A 26,326-nucleotide genomic window follows, 5' to 3' on the forward strand; every position below is an offset into this window, starting at 1 on the left:
AACGAAAAATTACTCACTAGCAAAGAAACAATGTGCAAAAGAAGATGCACTGTGCAGAAAAGGAAAATAAATCAATCAATAAATGAATAGATAGATAAATCATTAATACTGAGAACATGAGTTGTGGAGTACTTGAAAGTGAGTCGATGGGTTGTGGATTCAGTTCAGGGTTGAGGTGAGTGAGATTATCCATGCTGATTCAGGAGTCTGATGGTTGAAGGTTAACAACTGTTCCTGAACCTGCTGGTGTGGGTACTGATATTGTGGTTGAAGAGCAAGGATCAGCTTCAGAGGACAAAAAAAAAGGCCAGACAGTAAGTCACAACCTTGCCAGCACTGTAGTATAAAGTGTGAAGTAAAGTGACCATGTGATGCCCCATTAGACAGGACATGAGCTATTTTAACCCTAGATCATCAAACGTGACATGGTAAAAGAAAGTCATACCTCTGAGTGCATCCAACAGCCTTCTGTGATTTGTAATTGGTATTCTCTGTCTGTATGCTTGTATTCCAGTCAGGGCTGACACCACTCCATGTCGCTGCCTTCATGGGAAACCTGAATATTGTCACCAAGTTACTACAGCATGGAGCCTCTCCTAACGTATCCAACGTGGTGAGTGGTTGGTCTGATGCCCATTGGAGTTTAGAAAGATGAGGGGCGATACTGTTGAATCATAAGAGATTCTCAGTGGGATTTCTGGGGTCAACAGTGACAGTTTTTCATACGTCTTTGGAGTAAGGAGTCGCCATTCAAGATGGAAGTAAGGAGGAACAATTTGAATCTTTGAAACCTTCTATCCCAGAGAGCTGTGGGGACGGGGAGTGGTGCGAGAGACACTGACTGTTGGAAGCTTCCTGATATTCCCATCAGATGTAGTTTGCTGCCCATTCTTTAACCACAATGAATTCTGTCTACAGAGGAGTTTCACAAGAATAATCTCTGGAATGAAAGGGTTAATGTATCAGGCGTGTTTGGTGGCGCTACTGGAGCTTGGTAGAATGAGGAGGATATCTTACTGAAATTCATTGAATGTCGAAAGGATTGAGTGAATTTGGAGAGGGTATGTCACATATTGGGGGAGTTTAGGACCAAAGGGCACAGCCTCAAATTAGAAGGACGTCCCTATATAACAGAGATGGAGAGGAATTTCTTTAGCCAGAGGGTGGTGAATCTGTGGAATTCGTTGCCGTGGATGGCTGTGGAGGCCAAATCACTGGGTATATTTAAAGCAGAAGTTTGTAGGTTCTTGATTAGTAAGGGTGTCAAAGGTTATGAGGAGAAGGTAGAAGAATGAGTTGACAGGAAAAATAAATCAGCCATGATGGAATGGCAGAGAGGACTCAATGGGCTGAATGGCCTAATTTTGCTCCCACGTTTTCTGGTTGTATGGTCTTTGACTCAGAATCACAGATTGTGACCAAGGGAGATCTTTCTGTTATCCCACCAGATACACAAGTGGATAGGTTTCAGACTGGGCTCTGGTAGCATGGCAAGGAGTTATTTGAAGATCTGCAGAAATTTCCCTAACCAAATTCCTCTATGTTATCCAAAATATTCTCAAAAAAACAAGTAAAAAAAAGACACATTTGGATTTCTTCATCTCTTAACCATCTCAGTATACAATGTCCATATCAGAAACAGAAGGTCACAGGGTTAAGGAGAGGGGAGGGCATCTAAGGGCATCAATGAGAATTTTTTTTTTAGACAGAGTGGCTGATATCTGAAGCTCAGTGAAAAAGGAGGTGGTAAAGTTGGATATACTGTATAATCACTGTGTTTAAGATGCATTTAGACAAGCATGTGTAGGCAGGGGATAGATGGAGACAGTCCTGGTGCAGCAAATGGGATTAGTGTAAATGTCAGTATGGTGGGCTGAAGGGCTTGTGACTGTGTTGTATGGCTTTATGATTTTAATGCATAAGTCTCTTGGGTTTTAACAAAGCACACGGCCACTTCCTCTTATTTAAATTCCAGTTGGTTCAGGTGAGCGTATTTTTAACCTCCCTCTGCTTCACCTGCACCTTTCAGGCTTTGCTTTAAAAGCTCCTGCTTCTTGCTTCTTTGCCATATCCTTGCTCCAGTCGTTCCACTGAAGCTAGAAGAAACAAGGTGAGCCGCGGTGGTCGCAACAGTCTGCGGAGCCGCGGGCTTGGGCCAAATGTGCCGTCGTTTGGGTGCTGGCCATGAGCCGGTCCACATTTTCCGATCCCAAACAGAGTCCTCTTGTGAGAGATCCAGCGAGCTGCCTGTTCCTCATGTCATCAGTCAATGGCCAGTTGTCTGTGGCTGATAGTACCCTGCTGGACCACAGAAGGACTGGACACAAGCCTTTTGATTACCAACTAATGCAGGGTAGTGTGGTGCCAAACGCAGAGACTCGCTCAGGCGGCTGCCGGTTCTTGGGTTCTTTCCGAGAGCCGTTTCTTTGGGGTAAACTTTCTGTTTCCTGTTCTGTTTCATTTGCTGCAGAAAGTAGAGACTCCGTTGCACATGGCAGCAAGAGCGGGCCAGACAGAGGTGGCACGGTTTTTACTCCAAAACAAGGCTCAAGTCGATGCCAAAGCCAAAGTGAGTTGGAAGGATGAGATCGACGCCTAGGCACAGGGGGATGTAGGATGGTGTATGTGTGTCTATATGTGTGTGGATGCACATATATTGGATGTGTATGTGTATGCATGCACATGTATTGGATGTGTGTGTACGCGTGCACGCACATACATTGAGTGTGTGGGTGCGTGCACGCATATATTGTTTGTGTATGTATGTGCATGTGTGCATAGACAATTATTGAGTACCTGCAGTGCTGCATGTATTTGTGCAGGTGTCAGTGCCTGTAAGAGAGACTAAGGGTATCTGAATCTGCAAGTATATCTGAATTATGCAATCAGATATTTAATTAGATGTTTGCATGGCACGTGTATGTGCTTGCATATACCCCATGGAAACATTATTTGGTGCACCTGCACACCTGCTTATTAATGCAAATGGCTAATCAGCCAATCGTGTGGCAGCAACTCAGTGCTGAAAAGCGTGCAGACCCGGTCAAGAGGTTCAGTTGTTCTTCAGACCAAACATCAGAATGAACAAGAAATGTGACCGTGGCTTTGACCAAGTGGAATGATTATTGGCACCAGACGGGGTGGTTCGAGTACCTCAGAAGCTGCTGATCTCCTGTGACTTGCACGTGCAGCAGTTTCTACAGTTTATAGGGAATGGTGCGATAAACAAGAAAAAGCCTCCATGAGCAGCAGTGCTGTGGGGAAACTTTTTTTAATCAAAATATACTTTATTCAAAAATAAAATTAGGTACAATAAACCATTCTATGACTCTCAGTCCTTTACAAATGTTTCCATTACAGTCTTTCCATTCCCACACTTTTGCCACCCAGGTGGCACTCTGTTATTCCATATTTACATACAGTGGTTTAGGGGTATACACCCCGCCACCCACCCCTCAACTCCCACAGGAGGAGGACCGTAGACTGTGGTCCTTCCCCACCGGGCCTTTGTGGTGGACGCACCGAGTTTGAGTGCGTCCCTCAGCACGTACTCCTGCAGGCGAGAATGTGCCAGTCGGCGAAAATGCCTTGTTAATGAGAGGTGTCAGAGGAGAAATGCCAGACTGGTTCAAAATGACAGGAAGGTGACAGTAACTCAGATAACCACACATTTCAACAGTATCTCTGAATGCAGAACATGACAAACTTTGAAGTGACTGGTCTACAGCAGAAGATTATAGACATACACTCAGTGGCCACTTTATTAGGTAAAGGAGCAAACTAATGAAGTGGCCAGTGTGTGTATGTAAATGTGGGGAGGGATATCTGGGAAAAGTAAGGACAGGGAGAGCTAGGTAACCAGCCAGGTTGAAGAATCATTAACAAGCACATCTACAGTACTTCGCGAAAGTCTTAGGCACATTTGTACAGCTAGGGTACCTAAACTGTTTGCACAATATGGTGTTTGTCAAAGTGGAGCAGAGAGCAAGTTTGTAAATCTGGCATGAGCAAAGAATGTTGGAGTGTAGGACCAGTGGCAGAGAAGGAGTGTCGGGCATGGGTACAGACACAGCCAGCCCTGAGACACCAGGCAAGGTAATTTGATTCTAAACAATTGATTTATTGATCTTCACAGAAGGTCTCTCTAAATTCCTCCCCTCTCCCATTCCCTTTTCCCAACCATGATTCCTCTCTCATTGGCCCTCTTCCCACTCTCAGTCCAAAATAGAGACCCATATCAGAATCAGGTTTATCATCACTCACAAATGTCATGAATTTTTCTTTCAGCAGCAGTACAGTGCAATACATAAAACTACTACAGTACTGTACAAAAGTCTCTAGCTCCCTAACGATATATATGTGCACCGTCTTTTGCACGGTACTGTCTACTCTTCTGATATTTGCCTTCGCACAGGCATTCACACGAGCACTTTGAAGCAGCATTCACAAGAAAAGCAGACAGGCTGGTAGCATAGTACCAGTAACCTGGGTTCAATTCCTGCAGCTGCCTGTAAGGAACCTGTATGTTCTCCCCATGACCTCATGGGTTTCCTCCAAGTGCTCCGGTTTCCTTCCACAGTCCAAAGATATACTGGTCATTCGGTTAATTGGTCATTGTCAATTGCCCCGTGATTAGACTAGGATTAAATTGGGGGATTGCTGGGCAGCGTGGCTTGAAGGTCTGGAAAGGCCTTTTTCTGCACTGCATCTCAATATATAATTAAATTACTACAGTACTATGCAAAAGTCTAGCTATACATTACATATATATATATGTGCCTAAGTATTATATGTGCAGGATCATGCACATGTGTGAATCATGAAAAGACTGGGTGTGCAAGTATATGTACAAATGTTGGTGTGTGTGTGAGTGTTCAGAATATTTGGAACTTTAAGCTGCAATGCCCTGTGTTTCAAATCTCTGTCACTCCTGTGCAGTTTTTTTTTTACTTTAAAAGAACTTTTAAGTAAAAAACTTTGTGCTTTTTAAATAATGTTGAGATTACCTGCAAGAGTTTTGCTTCAAGGCTTTCGCGATATTTTTTGATCATGCGCATTAGCATTTTGTCCTTTTTTTAAATTTCAGTTTCTATGGAAAAGAGCTGAATTATCCGTGCTCATGTCTTCTCTGCCTGCTACTCTGATGGCAGGGAATTGTGTTGTTACAAGAATCACCCCTTGTAATAATGATCAGGGAGGCACAGAGAGAACCTGTAATATCTGATAAGCACCTTTATTGTCTCAACAGAAGAACACCTAAACTTACTCAACCAAGTAAATGTGTGCATACCTACTAAGTTTTCCTGACCTTCTATGAACAGTCAAAGACTAGAAAAGATACCAGTTAAAAAGGAGTTTTTGTTGCTGGCCACGTGTTCCTCGTAGTCCCATTTTGACTCTCCATGTCCGTGGGGCACCTCACATCCATGATGGTGAATCTCCTGCAGAGTCAATGCCCTCTTGTATGTGAAAATTTAGACTTATTTCTTGCCAATTCAAACATTGCATTCCACTGTCATATCTATTGGTCATATGTCTGACCTTTAACAACCTTTTTATTGGCTCTTTTCCAAGCCAGCATCCATTTATTGCTCTCTTCTCAGCAAGCGACAATCGGTAATTTATGGCTCTGTATTCTCACTTACTAAACAACTTGAAACACACAACACAGATACAGACCCCAACAATCAAAAATCTGCATGCTATATCTAACCAAAGAACACCTCACAAATAACTTCTTATTTGGAAGTGATCTCTGGTACAGCTGTTTACCTGGAGCATCATTATGTTGACTTGAAAACACCAATCAAGCCAAGTAACTTCATCTTACAAAATGGAGAGATGTCTTCATAAAATAACAGCCTCTATCTCCTCCCTCATGGCAAGAACAAAGGCAATTGGTCCATCTGCTTCCACAGTCCTTGATTCATTCGAATTCGCTGAGGTGCAAACTGTAGTTCTTTTTGACCAACATCTCCCTTCTATTTATCTTAGGATCACTATCCTCTTCTATTCTGTTGACTACTCATAGGTGGCCATGAATTCCCAGCAGGTATGCGACATTTACATTATACAAAGATAATGGTAACATTTACTTACTGAATTCGTACACTCTGTATACAGACAATCATCTCCTCGGCTTTACAAAACTGCCATCCTCTTCCTTTTGCCCAACTTCAGCCTGTCACCTTCTAAGGTGATATACATTAACAATGCCATTATCATCATACATAAAATTGGCATTACCATAGCATACAATACTATCCTTACCCGTGGATGCATTTGAACATTCGATCCCCAATTCCAAAACTTTTCCCAAGAGTCTGAATCATTCAGTATTTCATTTGCTTTATCAGCATGTTTTTAATAACTTTTATATGTTTAGTCCATTGATGGATTATCCCCTTTGCCTCATCAACAACTTATGTCCAGTCTGCAGTCAAAAAAGGAAGTGGTGTCAATTAGGTAACAACATAGTCCTTGATCTATCGATCCATATCAGTTTATTGGATTGAAAGGTTCTCCTTCCTTGCTATATTTATTGCTGGCTGAGACAAAGCTCGCCCCCCCATAGTCAAATCTAAAGTCAATGCTCCCAACTACAACATCATGACTTCCCAAGGACACTATTTCCATCCCTTGGTGTAACTCGTTGTTGCTGTTGCTATGATATATCTGTCCCACCAATGTATATTGTATGAAAACTCATTACTTACAGGTAAAATAGACAATGAACAATTCTCGTAAGTACTGAAACTACAATCTACAAGTTTCGGTCTTGTCATTTCTTCTGGGCAAGCCCAGTAGTTTCCCCCTTTGATGACATCTTGATAAATCTATCCCTTTTCCAATACCCTTCCCAACAATTACAGTGTGAATTTCCCTTCTATCATTGGGTCCTATAAACATAACCTAAACAAACAGATGGACTGAGAAATGCCCTGCCCATTTATCACACGGTTTGAGTTACGCTTAGAATATTGGGCTTGAATTTGCTGTATGCTGTTACAATTGTACATTAATTTAGAACTATTTTTAGTGACAGACCTCTCTGAAAGCTGGGGAAGCAATGTGCAACACTGCACCCTGATTGAGGCGTCGGGGAAAGGAATGGACAGGAAAAACAAATTAACCAAACAGATTGAAGAATCATTAGCCAATGACTTTTTCCAAGGGCAGAAATGACAGCTGCAAGGACGGCATAATTTTAAGATGATTGGAGGAAAACATAAGGGGGAGTCAGAGGAAAGGCTAGCTCAGAGAAAGACAGGGAACAGTCAAATTCAGATCGGTAAAAGACATTGAAAGGTAAAACTAAAACAAAATCTAAAAAATGTTTTAAGTATCTAGCTCCAATTGCAAGATGAAATAATGAAATTGAACATACATAATAGTTGATTTCCGATTTTGGATGAGTGGTTAAGACATCAAGCTAATGAGAAACTGGCCAATCCTCAATGGTTATGGCAAGGTTGATTAGTATCCATGCCATAAGGAAAGCACAAAATTACTGTACTGTGCAAAAGTCTTAGGCACATATATACACTGTAGCTAGGGTGTCTAAGACTTTTACAGAGTGCTGTTTTTGACAACATGGAATGCAGACTGACTTTGTAAATCTGGCAAGAGCAAAGGATGATGGGAATGCTGAGGGCAGAATGCCAAAGGAAGAGTGTGGGACAGGTGGCAGAGAAGGAGGGCTAGAGGCATGGGGTGGTGTGGGTGCACACACAGCCAGATCTGAAATAGCAGGCAAGGTAATTTGGTTCCAAGCAATTGGTTTATTGATCATTACAGAATGTCTCTCTGGTGCTTCCTGCCCCCTCCCCTCTCTCTTCCCCTTTTCCCAAACATGATTCCCCTCTCCCTGCCCCCTTCCCACTCTCAGTCCACAATAGAGACCCATATCAGAATCAGGTTTATCATCACTCACATATGTCTTGAATTTTGTTTTTTTTTTGGCAGCAGTACAGTGCAATACATAAAATTACAACTGTACTGTGCAAAAGTCTTAGGCACTCTGGATATATATATATAAGTGCCTAAGACTTTTGCACAGTGCCATAGATCATGAACTTGTTTTTTTTTTCACCTGCTGCTGTACTCTGCAATATCTAAAATTACTACAGTACCGTGCGAAAGTCTTAGGCACACAAAGTATACAAATGTGCTTTTGCACAGTACTGTAGATAAAGTTAAGTGGCAGGCAAGGATATTGTGGACAGTACTCCCTATGGTCCCAAAGTAACAGTATCTAGTTGTGTTGATCAAATTTCATTTCCTGCATAAAATCTGGTGATCGGTTCATGATAATCACATCGACCAACATAGAGTAAAAACCTTTTCTTTGCCAGCCACCCATACTGATCGTATCCTGGCTGTCTAGATACACAAGCCAGGACAGTATAATATAAAGAGCAAGCCATTGCCCATGTAGCAAGCTCCCCCTCTCCACACATCTGATGAACCCAAAGGAGCAGCAGAGACTGATACAGTTTGGCTTCAGGTGTTGCTAGGCAGTGTTGAGCTCAACATTAGGCACTTCAGCTCTGGATTTACCCTTGGGGTTCACTCCTAAAGGCCAGGAGCTGGATTTGATTGTTAGAACCATTGGGAGCATTTAATGGGTAATGAGAACTTATCCCCAATACCACCCCCGGTTATAACAGCCTTAAGGAACCTGTCAATTGTGCGGAGTTAGAGCTGCAGAGATAGTGCAGTGCAGGCAGACAACTAAAGTGCAAGATAGATTGTGAGGTCATGTTCATCTTTATGGTACAAGAGATCTGTTTGATAACTTAGGTAACTAGGATAGAAGCTGTCCTTAAGCCTACCAGAGACACGAGATTCTGCAGTCGCTGAAAATCTGGATCAACACACACAAAATTCTGGAGGAACTCAGCAGGTCAGGCAGCACCTATGGAGGGAAATGATATTCAATGTTCGGTCTCAGCCTGAAATATTGACTGTTCTTTTTCCTCCATAGATGCTGCCTGATCCACTGAGTTCCTCCAGCATTTCATAAAGAGAAGAGATTCTGCAGACACTGGAAATCTTGAGCAACACACACGAGATGCTGGAGGAACTACAGGATCAGGTAAAATGCAAGGCCCTATTGAAGGGTCTCAGGCCTATTGAAGGGTCTCAGCCCAGACTGTCGACAGCGTACTCCCTTCTGTAGAAACCTGATTTGCTCAGTTCCTCCAGCATTTTCTGTGTGTGTGTATGTTGATCTTGACCCTAGTGGTGTCTATTCACAAACTTGTATATCTTCTGCCCGATTGTCCAGGGTGGGAGGGGTCTCTGATTATGCTGGCTACTTTTCTGAGATAGCAGGTGCCTCTCTCCCACAAGTTCTACCATAAAGCCAGTCAAGTCAGCCTCTGTCACCACCTGTCTGCCCCACACAGGATGATCAGACTCCCCTGCACTGTGCCGCTCGCCTGGGCCACCTGGACGTCATCAAGCTTTTGCTGGAGAACGGAGCGTGCCCGAAATCGGCGACTACTGCAGGCCATACACCCCTGCACATCGCCTCGCGGGAGGGGCATGTGGAAGTCGCGGAGGTCCTGCTCGACCACGGAGCCTCACAGACCAGAATGACAAAGGTATGTGGGCAAGTTATCAACCAGTGAATTCAAGCAGGTAAAAAAAAGGTGGAATGGACCTCCATTCTGGGTAAAGTTAGTCCTGATTGTGACACAAAGGCACACAGCTCTATCTACAGAACTTTAGGTATTTATTGAAATACAGCGCGGAACAGGCCTTCCAGCCCTTTGAGCTGCACCACCCAGCAGTCCCCCAATTTAATCCTACCCTAATCACAGGACAATTCACAATGATTAATTTATCTACCAACTGGTACGTCCTTGGACTGTGGGAGGAAACCGGAACACCCAGCTGAACCCACGCTGTCACTGGGAGAACGTACAAACTTCTTACCGGGATTGAACCTGGGTCGCCTGCACAATAACGTGTTGTGCTAACCACCACACTACCATGTCTCTCCAACTTGGAAGCTGACTGCAGCTGGGGCTGTGTTACTGTGTTACAAATGGCTCCTGCCTCCCCGATCTGAGGAGAAGACCATGGAAAGTATGGGGCAAGTCCGCCCGCTACTAGACATGGAGGGGCTGAGTCAGATGGAGAAGCCCCTCGAGCATTGAAAGGGTGCCTCATCCCAGGGTGCCACACGAGTTGCAAGGGTGCTGTGGCTTAAAAATACAATGTTAACCCTATTATTGTGACCAAGTGACACTAAGAATGTAAAAAAAATTACTGTGTTTACAGCTTGTGTATTGGTATTGGTTTATTATTGTCACACGTACTGAGATACAGTGAAAGACTTGCCTTGCTTACTGTTCATACAAATCAGATCATTACACAGTGCATTGAGCTAGAATCAGGTAAAATAATAACAATGATGAATAAAGTGTAATAACAGTGGGCTGGAAATATTAAAGCTCAGAATCAGAATCAGGTTTAATATCACCGGCACACATTGTGAAATTTGTTAACTTGGTGGCAGCAGTACAATGCAGTACTTTACTTTTACTTTACGTTATTGTCACCAAACAATTGATACTAGAGCGTACAATCATCACAGCAATATTTGATTCTGTGCTTTGCTCTCCCTGAAGTACAAATCGAAGTAAATATAATAAAAATTTAAATTATAAATCATAATTAGAAAATAGAAAAGGGAAAGTAAGGTAGTGCAAGTCAGGTCCGGATATTTGGAAGGTACGGCCCAGATCCGGGTCAGGATCCGTTCAGCAGTCTTATCCCAGTTGGAAAGAAGCTGTTCCCAAATCTGGCCGTACGAATCTTCATGCTCCTGAACCTTCTCCCGGAGGGAAGAGGGACAAAAAGTTTGTTGGCTGGGTGGGTCGTGTCCTTGATTATCCTGGCAGCACTGCTCCGACAGCGTGCGGTGTAAAGTGAGTCCAAGGATGGAAGATTGGCTTGTGTGATGTGCTGGGCTGTGTTCACGATCTTCTGCAGCTTCTTCCGGTCTTGGACAGGACAACTTCCATACCAGGTTGTGATGCACCCTAGAAGAATGCTTTCTACGCTGCATCTATAAAAATTAGTGAGGGTTTTAGGGGACAGGCCAAATTTGTTCAGCTTTCTCAGGAAGTAAAGGTGCTGGTGGGCCTTCTTGGCAGTGGACTCTGCTTGGTTAGACCAAGTCGGGTAATTTATTATCAATACATGATAATAGAGAAGAAAAAAAACTGTGAATTACTATATATATTACTGTGAATTATTTTATATATAGATAGATAAAATAGTTAAATCATTTGAGCAAAAAAGAAGAGATCACAAAGTTTTGTTCAAGGGTACAGAGGTGAAGAAGCTGTTTCTGTATCACTGAGTGTGTGTCTTCAGGCTCCTGGACCTCCTTCCTGATGGCAGCAATGAGAACCAGGCATATCCTGGGTGATGGGGGTCCTTAATGATGGACGCCGCCTTTTTGAGACACTGCTCCTTGAAGATACTACGGAGGCTGGTGCAGTACAGTAAAATGCAAGATCATAACGAGGTAGATTCTGAGGACAAGAATGCATCATGTTGTGCAAAAGGTCCGTTCAAGAATCTGATAACAGTGGATGGAAGCTGTCCTTAGGACTGGGGATATGTGTTTTCAGGCTTTTGTATCTTCTGCCTGAGGGGAGAGGGGAGAAGAAGAGAGAACATCCAGGGTGGGTGGAGTGTTTGATTCTGCTAGTTGGTTTACTGAGGCAGGGAGAAATACGGACAAAGTCCATAGAGGGGAGGCTGGCTCCTGTGATGCGCTGTACTGCCCACAACTCTCTGCAGTTTCTTGTGGTAACATGCAGAGCAGTGGTCATACCGAGCCCTTATGCATTCAGACAGAATGGTTTCTATAGTATAGTGATAAAAGCTAGTAAGAGCTGACAGGGACATGCTGAAGGAGAGGCGATGGTGAGCTTTCTTGGATGTACCATAAGTGTGACTGCACCAGGATGTTCACACTTAGGAACTTGAAGCTCTCAACCTTCTCAAGCTCAATTCTTTCGATGTAGGCAGGAGAATGTGCACCAGAGCACCCCCACATCCTTTCAGAATAAAGTTTTTCTTGAAATAAAGCAAGTGTGGGGCAGGCAGGTCTGAACTCAGCAGAGTGCTCCAAGGGAGTAACCCCTGTAGGTCTGCTGCCATCCGGTTGAGGAACAGGAAGGATTAGCTGACATGGACAACCAGCTAGCTTCCACGGCAATAACTGGGACATGAGGATGGCACAGGAGCTTAGCAGTTAGCCAAACGTTACTCCAGCGCAGGCAGGGTTCGATTCCTACCACCGTCTGTAAGGAGTTTGTATATTCTCCCCATATCTGCATGGGTTTCCTCTGAATGCTCTGGTCTCCTCCCACAACATGGTTAACATTAGTGAATCGTGGGCACGCTATGTTGGTGCTGGAATCGCGGCAGCTCTTGCATAATCCTCGTGATGTCATTTGACGCAAGTGCCACATTTCACTGCCTATTTCACTGCATGTGTGACAAATAAAGCTAATCTTTACTCCTCTGCATATGCCCGTAGTGGTCTGACATGCTGTCTGTCTGTCCGCAGAAAGGGTTCACCCCAATCCACGTCGCTGCCAAGTACGGTAAAAGGCAGGTTATGGAACTGCTGCTTCAGCGAGGCGGTCAGCCCAACGCTGCAGGAAAGGTAACTTTGCATTCCAAACAGACCACATTATATTGCTTCAGTCCATGGACCAGCATCAGATGTTCTCCAACGGTCGGAGTTTAGACCACACTAGTTCAATACTATATAATAAAAAAAATCTATGAGATGCTGAATGAACTCAGTAGGTCAGGCAGCATCTGTGGAGAAAACTGGCCAGTCACCATTTCAGGTCAAGACCTGTTAACTGGACCTCATCAGTTCACTTGAAGGAACTCGACCCAAAACACTGACTGCCCATTGGCTTTTATCCATGCAATAGCTACTTCATCAGGTACACCTGTACACCTGCTCGTTAGTGCGAGTATCTGATCAGCCAATCGTGTGGCAGCAACTCAATGCACAAAAGCTTGCAGACATGGTCAAGAGGTTCAGCTCTTGTTCAGAGCAAACATCAGAATGGGGAAGAAATGTGACCTAAATGGTTTTGACTGTGTAATGATCGTTAGTGCCAGACGGGATGGTTTGATACCTCAGAAACCACTCATCTTCTGGGATTCTCACGCACAACAGTCTCTAGGGCTTACAGAGAATGGTGTAAAAAAAAACTAAAAAGAACTTTGAGGGAGCAATAGTTCTGAGGATGAAAACACTTTGTTACCTGGAGATGTCAGAGGAGAATGGCTGGACTGGTTCAAGCTGACTGGAGGGTGACAGCAGCTCAGATAAACATGTGTTACAACAGTGGTGTGCAAAAGAGCATCTCATTGAACCTTGAAGTGGATGGGCTACAACAGCAGAAGACCATGACCACACATGCAATGGCCACTTTATTAGGTGTAAGTGTCGACATCATCATTAAGTGTCAAATCGTATGACATGGGCAGTCATGGTCTTCCTTCTAGCTTGATATGATTATTCTTGGCAAAATTTTCTGCTGAATTTTTTTTTCCATTGACTTTTTCTGGGCAGAGTCTTTACAAGATGGGTGGCCCCAGCCATTATCAATACTCTTCAGAGATTGTCAGCTTGGTGTCCGTGATCACATAACCAGGACCTGTGATATGCACCAGCAGCTTGAACGACTATCCACCAGCTGGTCCCATGGCTTCAAGTGACCCCGATCGGGGAGCTAAGCAGGTGCTACACCTTGCCCAAGGGTGACCTGCAGGCTAGTGGAGGGAAGGAGCGCCTTGCACCTCCTTTGGTAGAGTCATTTCTCCACCCCCGCCAACCCATTAGATATAAAAGGTACCTAATAAAGTGGCCACTGAGTGTAGATGCAGTCTGACTTAAGTGAAGCTGCAGATTCAAGCACCTGAAGCCTGTTGTGTGTCTGTGCAATCAGCTAACTTGTTGGGGAAATTCAAACATTTGTGGTAATGGACAAATACAAGGAGACCGAACATGGAGAAGCACACGATCTTCTGGAGGAACTCAACGAGTTGAGCGGCATCTGTGGAAAGAAAGAAGTGTCCATGTTCTGGGTTGAGACACTGCATCAGTAGTGAGAGAGGAGGGGGAGAAATGGGGCACGGTAGTGTTGCTGTTAGTGCAGTACTTTACAGCCCCAACAATAAGAGATCAGGGGTTCCCACTGCTGTCTCTAAGGAGCTTGTATGATCTCTTGTGATTGCATGGGTTTCCTCAGGGTGCTCTAGTTTCCTCCCACATTCCAAAAACATGCTGGAGCCAGAGCTGGATGCATCTGGGAGACTGAAAATTTCATAAATGAGGCATTTACTGAGGTGGTCACACCCAGAGTGGAGGCTTCACATAGTGGCTGGGTGACCTCCAGGAGCAGTAAGGGGAGTAAGCAGTCAGTGCAGGGTTCCCTTGTGGCCAGTCCCCTCGGCCACAAGGATACCTCTTTGGATACTGCTGGGGGTGAGCGACCCATCGGCACAGCAGCAGCAGTCAGGCCAGCGGCTCTGAGGCTCAGCTGGGGAAGGGTGAAGTCAGCCAGAGTGGTAGTGACGGTCAACTCGATAGTTAGGGGGATGGACACCAGATTCTCTGGTCGCAAAAGAGAAGCAAGGAGTGTTGTCACGGTTCAAGATGTCTCAGAGTGGCTACAGAAGATTCTCAAGTGGGAGAATCTGAGCAACCAGAAGTCATGGGGCTCATTGGCACCAGTGAGGTACAGGAGGTAGAAAGGGGAAAGTGGTCTTGCACAGTGAGTCTAGGAAGTTAGGGAAGAGGCTGAAGAGCAAGACTTCCAAGATAGCAATCTCTGGATTACTCCCAGTGCCACGTGTTACTCAGGGCAGGAATAAGATGATGGTCTAGATAGGTAAATGAGTGACTGAGGAATTAGTGCAAGGGTCAAGGGTTTAGGATTCTAGATCATTGAGATCTCTTCTAGGGAAGGTATGACCTGTACAAAAAGGACGGATTACACCTGAACCCAAGGGAGATCAATATCCTTGCAGGCTGATTTGCTAAAGCTGTTGGGGAGGGTTTAAACTAAATTGGCAGGAGAATGGGAATCAGAGTGATAGAACTGAGGATGAGGCAGTTGGTATACAAGTAGATGCAGTGTGTAGTGAGACTGTGAGGAAGGACAGGCAGATGACTGGGCAAAATTGCATTCAGTAGGATGAGTTGAAGTGTAACATGGGGGCAATATCAAAAAGGGTGTTGAATACAGGGTTGAAAATGTTATATTTCAATGCACGCAGTATGCAGAATAAGATTATCTTGTAGCGCTGGAGATTGGCAGGTATGAAATTGTGGGCATCATTGAGTCGTGGCTGAAAGGAGATCACAGTTGGGAGCTGAACATCCAAGAATACACCTTGTATCGGGAGGACAGGCAGGTAGGCAAAGGAGTTGGAGTTGGTTCTATCGGTAAAGTTGAAATCAAATCCTTAGAAAAGGATGATATAGAATCAGAAGACATAGAATTCTTGTGGGTAGAATTAAGAAACTGAGCAGGACCCTGATCAGAGTTATATACAGACCTCTGAACAATGAGAAACAGAAAAGTCATGCAATAAGGGTAAAGTTATGATAGTCATGGGGCATTTCAATATGCAGGGAGATTGGAAAAATCATGTTGGTGCTGGATACTAAGAGAGGGAATTTGTAGAATGCCTATGAGATATCTTTTTAGAGCAGCTATGGTTGTGCCCACTAGGTAAAAGGAAATTCTGGACTGGGTGTTGCGGCATGAACCAATTTTATTAGGGAGCTTAAGGTAACGAAACCCCAAGGAGGCAGTGATGATAATATGATAGAATTCACCCTGCAGTTTGAGAGGGAGAAGCTAAAATCAGATATATCTGTACTACAGTGGAGTAAAAGGAATTACAGAGGCATGGGAGAGGAGGTGGCCAAAGTTGATTGGAAGGGGACACTGGTAGGGCTGATGGCAGAACAGCAAGGGCTGGAGTTTCTGCATGCAATTTGGAAAGCACAGGATAGATACATCTCTAAAATAAAGAAGTATTCTAAAAGGAGGATGAGGCAACCATGGCTGACAAGGGAAGTCAAAGCAAAAGAGAGGACATATAATATAGCAGAAGTTAGTGGGAATTTAGAAGACTGGGAAGCTTTTAAAAACTAACAGAAGGCAACCAAAAATACTATGCAGAAAAGATGAAATATGAAGGTAAGCTGGTCAATAATATAAAATAAGATACAGAAAGTTTTTTCAAATATACACAGAGTAAAAGAGTGGTGAAAGTGGACGTTGGACAGCAGGGAAATGATGCTGGAGAGATAGTAATGAGGCTCAAAGAAATGGCTGATTTCAGTGGTCACATAATCAGAACTTGTGACAAGCACAGGCCACTCATGTGACCATCCACCACCTGCTCCCACGGCTTTATGTGACCCTGATCAGGGGACTAAGCAGGTGCTACACCTTGCCCTAGCATGACCTGCAGGTTAGCGGGGGGAAGGAGTGCCCTCCACCTCATGTGGTAGAGACTTATCTCCACCCTGCCACCCATATGTTGAGGGAAAGGTAACAAAATAAGGAGGACCAGGATTCTTGTGGGTTGGGGTTAGAAGGGGGAAACCACCCACTGGAGGCCAGGGTTACCTAATATTGTTTGGGATAGAGACTACCCAGGTGTGGGTTCTGTAGTTTACACTGGGTCACACTCTAGCATTAGTGAAACCCAAGGATGGATAGGACCTTACATTTATATAGACAACAGTTGTAAAGAAGCTCCTTGCTGTGATTGTGTTAACTCATTCAATAAGACATGTTGCAAGTGACAATTTTCTTGTGAAATGCATAGAGCTGGTCCTGGACTCTGAGCACATCACTGATGCATGAAGTTCGATTTCACTGCCATAAGACCATAAGACACAGGAGCAGAATTAGGCCATTCGGCCTATTGAGTCTGTACTTCACTCTAAAGGACTCATATACAATAAATAAATTACAATTATTGACTGGGCCAAAGAGAATGAAAAACATAGTGGTTGCAGGTCAGCAGAGAGCAATACTCTGTAGCATATTAGAAAGACAATAATCACTAACAAAACATCCTTACCTGCCAACAGGTACCTATCAGTGGACAAACTAAGATGAAGTGAATATTTGCTAATTTGATTGCTGTAGGGGAAGGGAGGCACTAACTCCTTGGAAAGGCTTCTCAGTTAAATAAGTATTTCTTTTAATCATAAAAGGTTTTAAACCAGCAATAATGATAGTTCCATGTCGGCACATTTAAATTCCTGCACAAAAGCAGTAGGGGAAGGGAATTACTTGGACAGATAACTTATTGAGCAACACACACAAAATACCGGCTGAACTCAGTAGATTAGTTAGCATCCGTGGATCCTTCATCAGGATGGGTCTCGACTTCATTTCCTGACCTACTGAGTTCCTTCAGCACTTTTTGTGTGTTGCTCTGGATTTCCAGCATCTAGAGATCCTTCTGTGTTTCAGATACTGAATTTGGAGGAAGGAGTTTATCTTTTTGTTATGGTAATTGGTTTATTATTGTCACCTATACCAAGATCCAGTGGAAAAAACTTTAGTTTTGCTTGCCATTCAGACAGAGTAGGGCATACAGAATTATGTCAAAGTAGTAGAAACAAACGGAATACAGAATATGGTGTAACAGTTTGTTTTAAACTCAAGAAAGTCTGAAAATTTGGAAACCCAAAGCAACACATACAGAATGCTGGAGGAACTCAGCAGTTCAGGCAACATCTATGGAAATGAATGAGCAGTCGATGGGTAAGACCCTTCATCAGAACTAAGAAGGAAGGGGGAAGATGCCAGAATAAAAAGGTGGAGGGGGGGGAGAGAAAGAGACTAGCTGGAAGGTGATAGGTGAAGCTAAGTGAATGGGAAAGGTCAAGGGCTGAAGAAGAAGGAATCTGAGGAGAGTGGACCATAGGAGAAAGGAAAGGAGGGGGGGACCCGGGGGGAAGTAATAGGCAGGTGAGAAGACATTAAAGGTCAGAGTGGGGAATAGAGGAAGATGGGGGAGGTGGAATTACTTGTACCAACAGTTTGTTTGTAGGGTTGTCTGCCAAGCCTACAGGTTGTGCACAGGCAATATCACCTCAACTGGTGATGAACCGTTTGTGTCTTATAGAAACATATAAAATTATGAAAGGGATAGATAAGATAGAGGCAGGAAAGTTGTTTCCCCTGATAGGTGAGAATAGAATTATAGGACATAGCCTCGAGATTCGGGGGAGTAGATTTAGGACGGAGATGAGGAGGAACTGCTTTTCCCAGAGAGTGATGAATCTGTGGAATTCTCTGCCCAGTGAAGCAGTGAAGGCTACCTCAGTAAATATACTTAAGACAAGGTTGGATAGATTTTTGCATAGTAGGGGAATTAAGGGTTATGGGGAAAAGGCAGGTGGGTGGAGATGAATCCATGGCCAGATCAGCCATGATCTTATTGAATGGCGGAGCAGGCTCGACGGGCCAGATGGCCAATTCCTGCTCCTATTTCTTACGTTCAAGGCTCGGACTACAACCCTACAGACAAGCAGTCAACCCAAGCTACCAATCTTCTCTTGCATTTCAATGGTGTAGCCGTAACAGAAGGAAGTCCAGCACAAGTAGACAAATAAGGAACAAAGGCCATGGCAAAGTATTTTGGGAGATCAAAAGTTCATCTTCTAGTGTATAAGAGGTCTGTTCAAGAGTCTGAGAGATACCAATGGGATAGAAGTTGTCCTTGAGTCTAGTGACCTGTGCTCTCAAGCCCATTTACTTTCTGCCCAATTAGAGAGTGAGTGACCGAGGTGGGAGGGGTCATTGTTTTTTTTTTGGTTGTGTTCCTATGGCAACAGGTTGTGTAATGGAGGGAAAGGCTGGTTTGCATACTGGACCAGGTTGTCTTCACACATATCTTGCAGTTTCTTGTGTCTTGGGCTGAGCAGTTGCCACACCAAGGTGTGTTGCAGCTGGACAGACTGCTTTCTACATCAGGACTGTTGTGGGTCTTTGTACCTTGAGAAACGAGACCATCTTTTCCCCTCACACCTTTCCTCCATGTCCCTTGCAGAACGGACTGACCCCGCTCCATGTGGCCGTTCACCACGACAACCAGGACATTGTGAAGCTTCTCCTCGACCAAAATGCATCTCCGCATGCCACGGCACGGGTAAGTACAGGCAAGGTTACCAGCTGCCAGGGCCTTTAGCTAGCAGAGCTGTAGTGTGAGGAGTCTGAACAGCCAGTGAGCAGCAGGGACGAAGAGCCTCTGTATACCTCATCCACCTGGAACACTGGTACTCTTGGTGTATAAGATGATAGAGTGGACAGCCAACACCTATTTCCCTGAGCAGAACCGACTCAGAGGGAAGAAGGGGCTTATTTTTAAGGTTATTTGATGAAAGTATGGGGGTGGGGGCAATAAGAGAAATGGAAGAAATTCTGGTAGAAAAGGCAGATTCTTTAGGGCCATTTAAGAGACTCTTAGATAGGCAAAAGGATGAACGAAAACTGGAAGGCTATGTGGGAGGGCAGGGTCAGGTTGATCTTGGAGTAGGTTAAAAGGTCGACACAGCATCATGGGCTGAACGGTCTGATCTATGCTGTGCAGTTAGTGGATGCAGCAGTCCTCTCCTCTAGATGAGCAGAAGACACCCTTCTCTATTGAAATACAAGGCTAAGATCCATTGTTACACACAATGTGGATTCACAGGAGAGTCCAGGTGCTGAAACTGGAGTAACACACAAAACACTTCCCTCCCCATTTCCCTTGTATTGTTACTACCCTTCAAACCTCACAACCATCAGGCCTGTAAATAACAGGGAAAAACTACACTCACTTGCCCCATCATTGAAATGTCCCCACAAACAATGATCTCACTTTTAAGGAATCTTTATCTCATTATCTCGTATTTTCATTATTTATTATTATTTATTTATACTTGCATCTGTCCTTTGTCTTCTACACTTTAGGTGGTCTTTAATTGATCCTGTTACAGTTGCCCACAGGACAATGAATCTCAGGGCTGTATACGGTGACGTATGTGTACTTTGATGATAAAATTTATTTTGAGCTTCAATGCTCCACCTTCCTCTACTGTCAGATTTCATTATCTTTAGCCTTTTATCGCTTCCACCTTTCATCTCCCAGTTTTTGACACCATCCCGACTCTCCTCTCTCCCTCATCTGCCTGTCACCATGACTCCCTTGGCTATTGCTCTATCTCTTCCCTTCAGCTCTTTTTTACTGGCTGTCACCCCCTATCTTCCTGTCCAGATAAAGGGTCTCGATCCACAATATCTTCCTAACCCACTGAAGAATTCTTTTAAGCTGCAGCACACAGCATGGTAGACTAAGATCTCATCCCCTCCCCAAGACCTTCTGAAATTCCAGGCTGGAAAACCTGTGAGTGGTGATGCACCTATTCAGAGGATAAAGATGAATACCCCAGACATGGTCTTCAGTGATACTGATTTGAGCCGGTAACTGAGGCGGCCATCCGTTGCCGAGGGAGCAAAATGGCTACCCTCATCAGTTGGTGTTTCACTGAGTGTGTTGTCCTAGCTTGACGGGCAGCGTCTGAACCATACTAGAGTGATGGTAAATCTGTGCCAATTTCAGAACGGCTACGCCCCACTACACATCGCCGCCAAGCAAAACCAGACGGAGATAGCGAGGGTCCTGTTGGAGCATGGAGCCTCGGCCAACACGGAGTCCTTTCAGGGGATGACACCTTTGCACCTGGCAGCACAGGACGGCCACATGGAGATGGTCAACTTGCTCCTCGGCAGTGAAGCAGATACCAACCTGAGCAGTAAGGTAGGGACCAGCAACTGAGACACCAAACCGGGGGGTGGGGGGGGATGTGTAAGGGGTCCATCAGGCCTTTCATCCTGTCAGCCGTGCTTCAATCGTGCCTGCACTGCCAGTGGATTGTGGGTTCAATTCCCACCACTGCTAATCCAACAAGGCACTAATTTTTTTCATGGATTGCTTCATGGCCTGGCTAAGATGGCCATCCATGGGTCCAAGTGTTGGGCAGCTGGGGGTTCTGTCCATGCTGATTGCCTGGTCTTCTTCTGGGGTTATGTCCCTGAAGAAGGAGCATGCAATATCCACGAGTACTTTGGAGGCCTTCTGAGACATGTGCATACCACAGAGGCTTGAGTGTGTTCAGACTAGAGGTGACTGTCATAATTTGAAGCTATTGACTGTTAATAGTGGGAATCGTGAAATACTATAGTATTAAAACAGAGAACACTATAGAACATTACTTATTATTTATTTGTTGAGATACAGCGTGAAATGGGCCTTTCCAGCCCTCTGAGCCATGCCACCCAGTGACCCCCAATTTAACCCTGGCCTAATCACTGGACAATTTACAATGACCAATTAACCTACTAACCAGTCTGTCTTTTTACTGTGGGAGGAATCCGGAACATGCAGGGGAAAATGACACGGTCACGAGGGGAAACATACAGGCAGCGGAGGGAATTGAACCCAGATCGCCTGTACTGTAAAGCGTTGTGCTAACCATTATGCTTCCGTGCCGCCCCAGGCCCTTTGGCCCACAACTTTGTGCCAGGCTTTTAACCTGCTTCAAGATCAATCGGACCCTTCCCGCCCACGTAGCCCTCCATTTTACATTCATCGGTGTGCCTATCTGAATGTCCCTAATATATCTGCCTCTACCACTACGCTCATTTCCTGCACTTAGCACGTTCGGTGTAAAGAGAAACGCACCTCTCACATCCTCCTTATACTTCCCTACCAACTCCTCAAAAGCAAGGGAAGTTACAGGCTATTCATTGCAGTGATTGTATCTAAGAAAAAGCGTGATTAATACAGTTTTGTTTTGTTTGCCTTGCTTCAAAACAGTGAAGTAAGGACAAAAACAAGACATTAGGAAAATAAAAGACACCATCAGAAGCCTATCGGTAGTAAAACTCGCTATTGTTTTTTCTACCTTCTTTAAAACTCTCTAGAGATTAACTTTATCTTGTAAGGACACTGCCCAAAAGAAGGCAATAGCAAACCACTTCTGTAGACATATTGGCCAAGAACAATCGTGGTCATGGGAGTATGATTGCCTACATGACATGACATGGCACATGATGCTAGTGTCTTATGTAGGCAAAGTTGGGTCTTTGCTGCTAATATGGCCCTGTTGTAGAGGAACAACACTCAAAAACCATTCTTGTGTCTCTACAACATGTCGAGGTGGTGGAAGGTGCTGTGAGTGAGATGTCTTGTTCAGGTAGGTCTGGGTCTGAGCTGCTATGCGGATGGTCAACAGCTCATTACACATTCAAGCACAGAGTGTGTCCCGCTCAGCTGGGGGGTACATTGGGAGAATGTGCTGCAGGCATGTTTGCTAGCTAATGCTCTCTCTTGTGTCTCATAGAATGGCCTGACACCGCTACATCTTGTGGCCCAGGAAGACCGTGTTCCAGTGGCTGAAGTACTCACCAATCATGGGGCATCTCCTGAACCAATGACAAGGGTAATTTCAAAGCCTTGTGTAGTGATTCCACCCAGAGCTTTTATAACAGGCTGCAGTGTTAACCTTGAGACCACATGCCCTGATCTCCACCTACAGTCTGTTTAACATGACATTCTCCCTTCTCTCTCCCACTGGGCAGAAGATACAAAAGCCTGAAAGCCAATACCTCCAAGCTCAAGGACAGCTTCTATCCCACTGTTATCTGACTCTTTAATGGACCTTTTGTCCACTAAGATGGACTTTTGGCATCATAAACTACCTCATTATGATCTTGTACTTTATTATTTACCTGCACTGCACTTTTACAATAACTTTATTCTGCATTGTTATTGTTTTGGGTGGCAGGGTGGAGAAGTGTCTCGATCAAAGGGATTGTAAGGCACTGCTTTTCTCCGCCAGCCTGCAGCTCATCCTTGGGCAAGGTGTAGCACCTGCTTAGCCCCTGCCACCACCCGATCAGGGTCATGTGAAGCCATGGGAGCAGATGGTGGATGGTCATTTGAGCAGCTGGTGCATATCACAAGTCCTAGTTGTGTGACCACTGATGCCAGGCAGAAAATTTCTGAAGAGTACTGATAATGGTTGGGGGTGACCCGTCTTGTAAAGACACTGCCCAGAAGAAGGCAATGGCAAACCACTTCTGTAGAAAAATTTGCCAAGAACAATCGCAGTTAAGACTATGATTGCCCACGTCATACAACATGGCATCTAATGAATGGTGATTGTTTTACTTTAGTCTAGCTCAATGCACTCTGTGATTGTTTGATCTGTATGAACCGTATGAAAGACTGAATTTTCTCTCAATGTTGGTGCCTGTGACAGTACTAAACCAGCACCAATGCTGAAGGTCCTTACCAGGTCAGACTGAGGAATCATCAGCGTTTCATGTGGAGGCCCTGCATCATGCTCTGACGCTGTCTTGATCTGAAATGTTAGCTCCTCTTCCGCCTCCACAGATGCTGTCTGACCCGCTGAGTTCTCTCTAGTCATTTGCTCTTTGCTCGAAATTCCACTATCAGCCGTCTCTTGTGTCAGCGGTTTAATATCCGCATTAGAATGGAATGTGCACAAATATCTGTCCCTAGCCTTCAACTGGTTTAGATGCACATGGCTAATGAAGTTAAATACATATTTTTTAGAGCTCAGAAGGATGATAGGTGATTCCTAGTGAACTCTATAATTGCTGAGGAACTATCTCAGGGAAGGTGAGGAGACATTTCCATAGTTAATTGAGTTTTAATTCCAATTCCCATTGCCATTCTGATGTGTCGGTTCATGGTCTCCTCTTGTGCCAAGATGAAGATTGGAGGAGCAATGTGTTATATTCCATCTGGGTAACCTCCAACCCAGTGCCATGAATATTGGTTTCTCCTTCTGGTAAAAAAAAATCCTTCCCCCTCCCCACCATCTATTCTTGACTTTGGCCTCTTTCCTCTTCTCACCTGCCTATTACCTCCTCCTTCCCTTTCCTCCACTCTCCACTCCTATTGGATCTCTTCTTCTCCAGCCCTTTACATTTCCCACCTCCCTGGCTTCACCAATCACTTTCCGGCTGGCCTCCTTCCTCTCCCCCAACATTTTTTATTCTGGCTCCTTCCCCCTTCCTTCTCAGCCTTGAAGAAGGGTCTCGGCCCGAAACGAAGACTACCTATTCATTTCCATAGATGCTGCCTGACCTGCTGAGTTCCACCAGCATTTAGTGTGTGTTGCTTTGAATTTCCAGCATCTGCAGAATTGCTTCTGCTTATCCATTGTGTTAATTGGTTTATTATTGTTATATGTACTGAGTTAGAGCAAAAATCTTTGTTTTGCATGCCATCCATACAGATCATTTCAAAACATATGCACGTGAACAGTTTCTTCCCCCAAGCCATCAGACTCCTCAATACTCAGAGTCTAGACTGACATCTACAGCATTTATCATTATATTGTAATTCGTCCTCTACTGTGCCTATTGTAATTTATTAATTATTGTACAGCCTTGCACTGTTTTGTGCACTTTATGTAGTCCTCTGCAAGTCTGTGGTCTAGTGCAGTCTTTATGTTGTTCTACGTAGTCTAGGGTAGCATTGTGCTGGTCTTACATAGTCTAGTGTAGTTTTGTGTTGTTTCATGTAGCACCAGGGTCCTGGAGGAACGTTGTTTCGTTTTTACTGTATACTGTACCAGCGGTCTATGGTCGAAATGCCAATAGACTTGACTTGACTTACCCAGGAAAGGAATAATATAGGGCAGAATATAGTGTTATTGTAGGAGTAGATTGTGAGGCCAAAAGTTTATTGTTATCATACAGCAGGTTCATTCAATGGTCTTTTAACAATGGTATCAAAGCTGTCCCTGAGCCTGGTGGTTTGGCTTTTCAAACCTTTGTACGTTCTGCCTGCTGACGGAGGGCAGAAGAGAGAAGTGCATCGTGGGAGGGTTCTTTGATTATGTTGCCTGCTTTTCTGAGGCCCTGAAGTTCCATTCTCTGGGACCTTGCTGAATTTAATGCCTCGATCGGTTTCACTCATCCTTGCAGCTTGTTACCTGGATCTGTGTCAGGAATGGTTCACGCAAACTTATCTGCATCGCAGAATCAGAATCAGGATTAATATCACTTGTATATGCCAGTAGCAGCTGTACATTGCAATACATAAAAGATTACAATATACAAAAACTAAATTACAACTTTATATATGTGTGTATATGTGCAGTGCTGTTCAAAAGTCTTAGGCAGATATATATTTGATTGTGATGTGTTTTCCCTGTATTGGGGTTTCCCTGTATAAAAGAAGTGACATTTTGTTTTTACAGTCTGGGTACACACCACTGCATATGGCCTGTCACCATGGAAACATTAACATGGTGAAGTTTCTGCTCCAGAACCAGGCGAACGTTAATTGCAAAACCAAGGTACAGCCACTTTCTGTTTAGTTGCTTAACATTTGGGGAGAAATGTTGTGTTGGTTTTTATCCAAGAGGCTGGAGATGTGGCTAGAACTTTACTTTAAGGGGGCGTGCACATATCACATGGTAGCGCGATGACGCATGCAATTCACGTTTTTTTACATATAACTCATAAAGAATTATTTAAATGAACAAAAATGCTTAATCAAACAATAGATACTCAAATATTACTGAAATATTAAATGCACAACAATATAAGTTAGGACAGCATTGTGGGCCAGGCAGTCTGTAGTGTGCTACACTGTTCAATGTTCTGTCTTCATTGATGCCTTTTACAAGTTTGGGACATTGGACTTTTTAGTGCCAGTGGGGGACAGTGGTCAGCTGATATGTGTTCAGTAAGATCCCATAGGTACATAGAACATAGAACATTACAGCACACTATATAGGCCATTTGGGCCAAAATCTTCTGCCCACCTTTTAACCTACTCTGTGATCAATCTAATGCTTCCCTCTACACAGCCCTCCTTTTTTTTATATAATCCAAATGCCAATCTAAGAGGTTCTTAAATACCCCTCACATATCTCAGAATCAGAATCATGGTCAATATCACCAGCATATGTCGTGAAATTTGTCTTTGCAGCAGCAGTACAATGCAATATATAATATCAGAGGAAAACTGTAGATTGCAGTAAGTATATATATAAAATAGTTAAATTAAATAAGTAGTGCAAAAATAGAAATTAAAAAAGTAGTGAGGTAGTGTTCAATGTTCATTCAGAAATCGGATGGCAGAGGGGAAGATGCTGTTCCTCAATTGTTGAGGGTGCCTGGCTCTGCCATCACCCCAGTGACAT

At 44.1% G+C, this 26,326-nt stretch overlaps 1 protein-coding gene across 8 annotated transcripts in view; it reads left to right on the forward strand.

Moving 5' to 3' along the window:
- Nucleotides 1-26,326, forward strand: part of LOC132391523 (ankyrin-1-like) — a 449,124-nt gene that overhangs the window by 299,679 nt on the left and 123,119 nt on the right. For all 8 annotated transcript variants that reach the window (XM_059964825.1, XM_059964840.1, XM_059964849.1 and 5 more), the window contains exons 12-19: nt 515-613; nt 2,471-2,569; nt 9,411-9,608; nt 12,599-12,697; nt 19,147-19,245; nt 20,698-20,895; nt 22,481-22,579; nt 25,376-25,474. In XM_059964825.1, the coding sequence (XP_059820808.1) occupies nt 515-613; nt 2,471-2,569; nt 9,411-9,608; nt 12,599-12,697; nt 19,147-19,245; nt 20,698-20,895; nt 22,481-22,579; nt 25,376-25,474 (990 nt within the window). The remainder of the gene's footprint in view (nt 1-514; nt 614-2,470; nt 2,570-9,410; nt 9,609-12,598; nt 12,698-19,146; nt 19,246-20,697; nt 20,896-22,480; nt 22,580-25,375; nt 25,475-26,326) is intronic.

This window comes from Hypanus sabinus, chromosome 1, assembly GCF_030144855.1.
Source record: "Hypanus sabinus isolate sHypSab1 chromosome 1, sHypSab1.hap1, whole genome shotgun sequence".
In the NCBI taxonomy this organism is placed as follows: Eukaryota; Metazoa; Chordata; class Chondrichthyes; order Myliobatiformes; family Dasyatidae; genus Hypanus; species Hypanus sabinus.